Source organism: Alligator sinensis, unplaced genomic scaffold, assembly GCF_000455745.1.
Source record: "Alligator sinensis unplaced genomic scaffold, ASM45574v1 scaffold528_1, whole genome shotgun sequence".
Taxonomy (NCBI): Eukaryota; Metazoa; Chordata; order Crocodylia; family Alligatoridae; genus Alligator; species Alligator sinensis.
In genome coordinates, this window is record NW_005841846.1 from 3,912,067 (window position 1) to 3,919,716 (window position 7,650).

Here is a 7,650-nt window from a genome sequence, read left to right on the forward strand (position 1 = left end):
TCAAATTGCTCAGAATTGAGGCCTGATCTGGGTTGAGCAACATCCCAGGCTAGAGCTCTAATCCTAGGCTAGTGCTCTTCTCAACAGAATATTTCATGTTGAACAAAATGTTCTGACAATCTCTAGTATGGTATTATTTTTTTCTTGTTTCTGTGTGATTAAAACTTGAGAAATATTTTGAAAGATAGATGTTTTGAAGTTGACAGACACATTTTTTTCATTCTGTGTGTGGTTGATTTCAGGTTATTTTTGCAAGTGTGGCCCTATGTTTATGGGAACCCACTGTGATGTAAGCGTCAACCCATGTGCCTCCAATCCTTGTCTTTATGGTGGTTCTTGCATTCCTGTCAGTGATGATTTTGTTTGCCAATGCAGAGGACAGTACACTGGTCAAAGGTATGCCTTCATCATTAATTATTAAATAGATTATTAACATTAATTGGCTATGCTGATTATATCAATATATATTTTTTTGCTGTTGCAGTCCTACTGTCCAGGAAACTCCTAAGTAAATGGATTCTCTATATACCTATGTCATTTAGGGCCTGCTTCTCTGTGGGCTTAAAAACTCTTGTATCCGATGACGTCAGTTGAGGTTGATGGCACTCACGACTATACAGGATAAAGACTTTTTTGTGCAATTTATGGGAAAGAAAAATAGTTAAATATATTTATATTTTCCTTTCAGATGTCAATTGGGTCCATATTGCAAAGACAATCCTTGCAAAAACAATGGCAAGTGTATCGATAGTTTGGATGGACCAGTTTGTGAGTGTGAGACTGGGTTTCGTGGAGAGAGGTGGGCAACTTTCTATATTTGACTTAGCATTTTGCAACAACAAAAGCTGAAATTTTACATCAAGATACTGTCAGATTAATTCTTCTGAGTAGTTTCCACTCTTAATAATTCCAAAATAGGCACTTACCCAGGTACACATTTGTTATATCTTATTAAGGTACACCTTGGGTATCTAGATTTGTTCATGATAAAAACAGAGACAGAATATTAAACCTTCTGAGCTATCACAGTATACTGAGTCAGAATATTAAACCTTCTGAGCTATCACAGTAGCATATCACAATGCCAAGCAGTGGTTTGGAAGCTTTGTCCCTTCCAGTATCATGGGAACCTTGATGTAGTGTCCTACAAGAAAATTGAGTTTTTAAAGATTCTCTTTACCTTTTCAGCTGGGAGGGAATGAATTCCTCTAAATATCAGGAAGAGGAAAGATGCTTTGGTATTTTAGTATTTAACTTTGTTCACAAATAAAGAATCACTATCATTTTTTCATCAGGAACCAAAAAGGCATTTTTGTCTGATCTGGTTTTAATCAATTAATGCCTAATGGAAAACTGAAAATGCCATGCGACTTTTTTTTCTTTATAGTAGGCTATGAACAGATGTTGAGTTTCTACTAGGAGAATCTCTGCTTGCCTGGTAGAAGCCAAAAATGTGCAGACATTTGGCTTTTTATCTTGAAGTAAAAATAACCTGGGACCAGTATAAAAATTGCTTCCAGGAGAGTGTCTTCTGGGAGACTGAACATCTGCACACTTTCCCCCAGCTTAACTGTTCTGGAGGTATGACAGCTTAGGAGGCAACTTCCCACCTTCCTGTAGCCTGGGAGGTGAAGGGAACAGTGACCACCGCTCCCTGCTTCTTCCCCAAACTGGGCAATGCCTGACTTCAGAGAAAGGTAGGGGCATTTGCTGGCTTCCACGGCTCCTCTTTGCTGCCCCACTTCCCAGCTGAGTGGTGGGGAGCACACCTGAGCCCCACTCCCAGATGCCAGCTTATAAATTGCCATCCTGCCACTGTTGGGTAGCAGGGCAGCAAGAAGAAACCAGAGGGGCTGGGAGCTGGCCACAGAGAGGCTTTCCACAGCCTGGCTCCTAGCCCCTTCAGTTTCCTCTTGCTCCCCCGCTACTCAGATGGATGGTGGGATGTTGGTTTAAAAGCTGGATGTGCTGGGAGCAGAGTTTGGGAAAAGGCCCTGCTCGCTTGGCTTCCAGCAAGTGTAGCTTCCCCTTGCTGCCTGCACTGCCTACCTCACCTGGAGCAGAGTAAAGCAAAGCGGGGTGCTGTGTGCAGTGGCTGGGCTCAAAAGCTGTGCCACCACTGTAAAATGTTTCCTCCTTGACCCCCCACAATTCTAAGTCAGCCCAGGGCAGTGTTGAGCAAGGCAGGCTGCCATGACCCTGTGGAAAGACTCCCATAACCTTGCCGCAGTGGCTGAGTGTTCCCTTCTCCCAGTCCTCAACTGGTTAGCCTGGAGAAGCACAAAAAGCAGGACTATTCTCCTGCAGGGAAGAGTCAGGAGGGTTCCCACAATGGAAGAATGTCCCACCTTCTGCCACTCAGGTAACTGGCAGGATGAGTGGGGCATTCTTCTGGGGCTGGAACTGTCCCTGGGCTGTCTTACAGCCTGCCTCCTTCCTAGGCAGCAGAGAGGGCAGGCTATCAATTAATGGGTTCCCCAATTTATAGGTGGCCCAGGGAACAGCCTTCTAGTACCCCCTGGATGGAGAGTTTCCCTATGAAGTTTTCCAGCCATGGGGCTGAAGGAATATTTGTATAGTCCACCTTCCGGGCAATTTCTCCACTGGAAGAAATTTCTTCTAATAGAAATGAACTTCTGTTATACCCTGGGAAATTATGCAATTACTTGCCTGTGAAATTTTGTACTTAAAAGGTATGACCATGCATAATTGCATAATTTTGTATAATTTAGCTACAGTGGGCTCTGTGCCTCCACTTCCATGATGTGGAGGCACAGAGCTGCGTGACTGGACAGCTGGGTAAGTGGGAAAGGTAGCTTTTGCCTGCAGGAGTGAGGGTAGGCATGGGGTTTGTGGGTAGGTATGGGCCACGCTGTTGGGCCGGGCCAGGCCAACCAGCCAGCTCAGTGCCTCTACATGGGGCTTCCACAACTCCAATACATGTGGAGGCACAGAGCCTGCCTGGCCCGATGGCATGTGGACCGGAAGCCATGAATCATCGGGCTAGCCAGCTCCATGCCTCTACATGGGACTTCCAGCACTCCAGCAGGAAGCCACATGTGGAGGCAAGCAAGAGCCCAACCAGCCTGATGGCACATGGTTCCCACCTGCAGTGCTGCAAGCCTCACGTGTGGTCATGGAGCCAACCCGATCTGGTTTAAAGGTACGCACCAGCAATCCAGACCAAATCCATGCCCTGAGATTCAGCCAGAGGTGCGTGCCATGGAGGGGGGCTTCCTGCCGCGGCCATGAGTGCCCTGAGGGCCTGCTGCCTCTAAGTCGCCAGTGGCGGAGGCTGTGCACCATGGGGGAGGGGATGTATAGCAGTGGGGGCCCAGACCCACCTACAACCCCCCCACTCTCTCTCTCACACACACACACACACACACCCCTTCACAACCTCCCCCCAAAACCCCACACATACCACAACCCTTTACAACCCCACCCACAAACCCCACACACCCACCCACACCTTCCCACAAACCCCACATACTCCTATATCCACCCCGCACACACACAAACCACACATACTCCCATATCCACCCTGACCATACAAAGTACCTGCAAATATTTCTAAAGAAGATTAAAATAGTGTACATTTGTTTAATTTGTAAAAAAAATTTTTTTTTTTTGCATGATTTTGAGTTTTTCTGCACGTAATTTTGAATGTTTGCATATAGTGCCCTGGGGTATAATCTGTATGCAGCCTCAATAAGCTCCTGCCATTTTCCCTTATTCCTCTTGTTTTTCATTTGCTTCTGACCCAATTGCTCAAAACATAATTAAGCAGTGGCTTCGTAAGAAAAGTATTATAACTTCCCTACTCCATTCACCTAAGACCTGTCTGTTTCTGCTGTTTGCAAAGTAGTATGCACCTCATCATGAATAAAGGAGGCAAACAAGGGCTGTAAAAAATTGTTTGCATTGAGTCACAAAATGATTGGAACAATAACTTGTTCAGCAGTGTGCATGCACATAAGGAATCATGAAGGTTACAACAGAAGATTTAGCTACTGCAACAGGATTCACATATGTGCGTGCCTTTACAGGCTGTGGTCTTTGTGGTCTTATTATCTAGTTCAAATACCAGCAAAGCAATTCACATAACAGTGGTGATGGCATAAGTTGAAAATTAGAATTTTTGACCAGTTCATCTTTGAAATGCTTTGTTGTCAGAAAGAATTAGCTAGATGTCTTTAAATACACACTTAAGTTTGGCCCACTAGATATTGGGTTAATAGTTATTGATAAATATCCTTCTTAATGTAGCTGGTAGACGGGGAGCACTAGTATTTGAAAGATTAACATATTTTTATGATAGGGAAAAAAGAAATGCAATAAATATATAGCTGTTCCAATTCTCAATTGTACAAGATAACAGTGCACTTAAATAGCATATTGCACACCAGAATGTAAACACTGTATTTTAAGAAAAACAAAAAGAAATCTGTAATTCCTAAGTAGTCAAATACTCACACATTTGGCTATTAATTACATCAATATTCACTATAATTTCTCTGCTCTGTTCCTGATAGGTGCCTGGCTGATGTTGATGAATGCATAGAAAATCCATGTCTTCATGGTGCCCATTGTGAGAACACATACGGTTCATATAATTGCAACTGTAGCCATGGATATGGAGGAAAACATTGTGCAGAGACTGTTCTTAATAAATATATTTCAACATCTTGGAACATTAGTTTAGCAGAAGTAATTGGAATTATTGTTTTCATAACAGTAATCTTCTTATTAGTTGGGATTTTTGTTATCTGTCGCAAAGTGATCAGCAGAAAGAAGAAACACCAGCCAGAACCTGAAGATAAACATTTGGCAACAACAACACCTTTCTTGCAAAGACCGTATTTTGATTCAAAATTGAATAAGAACATTTATTCTGACATCCCACCCCAAGTTCCTGTTCGTCCCATTTCTTATACTCCAAGCATTCCAAGTGACTCCAGGAACAATCTGGACAGGAATTCCTTTGAGGGGTCTGCAATTCCAGAGCATCCAGAATTTAGTACTTTTAACCCAGATGCTGTACATGGACACCGAAAGGCTGTGGCTGTTTGTAGTGTAGCCCCAAATTTACCTCCTCCACCTCCATCTAACTCTCCTTCAGACAGTGATTCAATACAGAAGCCTAGCTGGGATTTTGACTATGACAGTAAGCAAACTTCTTTTGTTAAAATGTCTTTGTAGTACAATTGTATTCAGAACTCAGAGTTTTCAAATGTTTTTCTGAAACACTGTTTGCAGATGCTTTTTAAATCTAGGTAATTTTTTTAAATCAATGAGGCTGTGGACAGATGTAATTTGAAGCCATATTTTAAGAGGCGAGTAGGCAAGTTCTGATTTATCCTTTATTTCCATCTGTTTCTTTACTAGTATAACTGCTGTAATCTTAAACCAGAACACACAACTTTAAATTTGCAATCATTTACTTTCATTTACATTTGTGCAGGAGAAGACAGACTTAAAGAGTTTAATCAAAACATTTAAAGATAGGTGTAATCGCTCTGGCTGTCCAAACCCTTAGGTTTTGTCATAAACACTAAAGGCACAAGATGAGTCGCTGATAGTAACAGTCTAGAGAGATGCATTTTATTTGCTGTGGAAGTCGTCTCAGTCTGGTTTTTTTTTTTTCTCAAGGATATTGTGAGTCTTCTGAGAGCATTGCCTTTTGTAGAGAGTGTTCAATCCAGAGTACATTAATCATTTGACTTTTCAACTCTTTTTGCTTTCAGCCAAAGTAGTAGATCTTGATCCTTGCCTTTCAAAGAAGCCTCTGGAGGAAAAGGCCTCTCATCCTTACAGTGCTAGAGAAAGCATGTCTGAAGTTCAGTCTCTTAGTTCCTTCCAGTCTGAATCGTGCGATGACAATGGTATGTAAGGCATAAATGCTTATGTTCATTTGTTCTTCCCTACTTGTTATCAATAAATATAATATATACATAATTACTTGTATCAAAAGTGATTATATGAAATATAGTATGTAGTAAATATATGTTGTTTAATATATTTATATATTTACATAGAAGTTTGTTCCTGGATTTATGTAAATGAAATAGTTTCACCTGACAAAAATATTCAATATGAAATGCAAAGTATTATTTCACTGCAAAATACTAACAATAAACATTCAGCATTGGGTGTTAGAAGCTGTTATTAGATACAGAAGATTCTGCAGTTTGAACATATATAATCATTGGCTACAGGTTTATGTTAGACTCCAACCATTAAAAAAAATAGCCTCTGCACAAATGTTCTTTTAGTTTTTACATTCAGCTTTCCGTAAATCTTTTTGGTGTTACAGTTTTATTTTTCCTTTTTTTTCTTGCTGCGGACTCAGCTCCCATATGGATCAGATCAGTACTGAGTGAGAGCAGAGTTTAAGGGACTGCTTGTAAGTCTGATTACTTTAGTAATGAAGGAAGTGCACAAAATGGATTTTATTATAGTAGTCAGTGATAATTACTTGGTGTTCGCCATGATGAGGAATGAATGTACTACATTCAAAATTTCTACATCAAAATGAAGCCAATGCATTGAAAAGGAAAAAAATCAATAAAATATATTGTCTGGATGGGCAGCCAAAAAATACAGTGAACTTAATTTTCAGTCTTTGTTTTTCACTATTTGGGACCTTGATTTTATTTTAATTCAAATTACAAACACTTTTTTCTTTTTACATGAAAACATTTATGTTAGAAGATTTTCATTTTTTGCAAAGGCAAGAAAAACTATTTGACCCATTTCCTAAATGTATATCTTTCCTCAATGTGTTACTAAATCCAAAAGTCCTGACTCCTTATTCCAGTTCCTGCTTCTTAGCTTTGTGTATGCTATCACCTTGAGCTTCCTTTAATTACTTAGCAACAAAGTAGGTTCTACTTCTTACTAGAGTGGAATTATTTGTTTTTATTAGATGAAATTGTGTTTGTTGAGTAGTATGGTAAAAGTAAAGTGAATAGCACGTGAGCTGCTTCTCTAGCTCTGAACATTTTACCCATAGGTTTCACATATTTTTTTCAAGGTCTGTATTCTTTAAAAAGTAGTATATGTTGTATAAAATGTCCCCCACTTCCTTCCCACACCCCTCTCCCATGTTCCACCTATCTTTACATGGAATTTCAGTCTCATGTTAACAGGAAAATAAATGTATAAAGATAGAGGAGAGAGTTAAGAAATGTAAAGAGACATTGATTGTTTCAGGCAAGGAAGCATGTGAAAGTATTATGGTAGTCAAACTAACAGCTCATCCTGCCCCTGAGGCATACACTGAATACCCAAGGGCTTCAGTAAAAGTTCTACACTTGAAATGGCAAGTTTGGACCCTCACTGAGAAGAGTTTTCACCAGAACTGTAGTCATCCAATTTTCTGCTTTTCTTTACCTTGCCCACCTTTTTAAAAGAGCAGTATATCATTAACTTCTGCCACTCGAAGTGATTTCTTTGAAAACCTGTCATAAAAGAAACATCACTAGTCTCTCATTAATGCTTCTTTTATGCCATATTAGTAACTAGAGAATGTACCTTAATGCCTCTGTTAGGCTTTTTTAATCAGTAGAATCGCTGAAACCAAATCTGGTCTCGGATACCTACACACAAATCCTAGTGCCATCTGTAAAGTTGCGCATTTTTTATATA

At 40.3% G+C, this 7,650-nt stretch overlaps 1 protein-coding gene across 13 annotated transcripts in view; it reads left to right on the forward strand.

Moving 5' to 3' along the window:
- The window catches only part of FAT1 (FAT atypical cadherin 1), a 165,460-nt gene that overhangs the window by 150,698 nt on the left and 7,112 nt on the right, over positions 1-7,650 (forward strand). For all 13 annotated transcript variants that reach the window (XR_003094782.1, XR_003094783.1, XR_003094784.1 and 10 more), the window contains 4 exons: positions 243-396; positions 689-799; positions 4,536-5,167; positions 5,748-5,885. Coding sequence is in view for 8 of the 13 variants with exons in the window: in XM_025207664.1 (XP_025063449.1) it covers positions 243-396; positions 689-799; positions 4,536-5,167; positions 5,748-5,885 (1,035 nt within the window). In the remaining 5 variants the exon portion in view is untranslated. The remainder of the gene's footprint in view (positions 1-242; positions 397-688; positions 800-4,535; positions 5,168-5,747; positions 5,886-7,650) is intronic.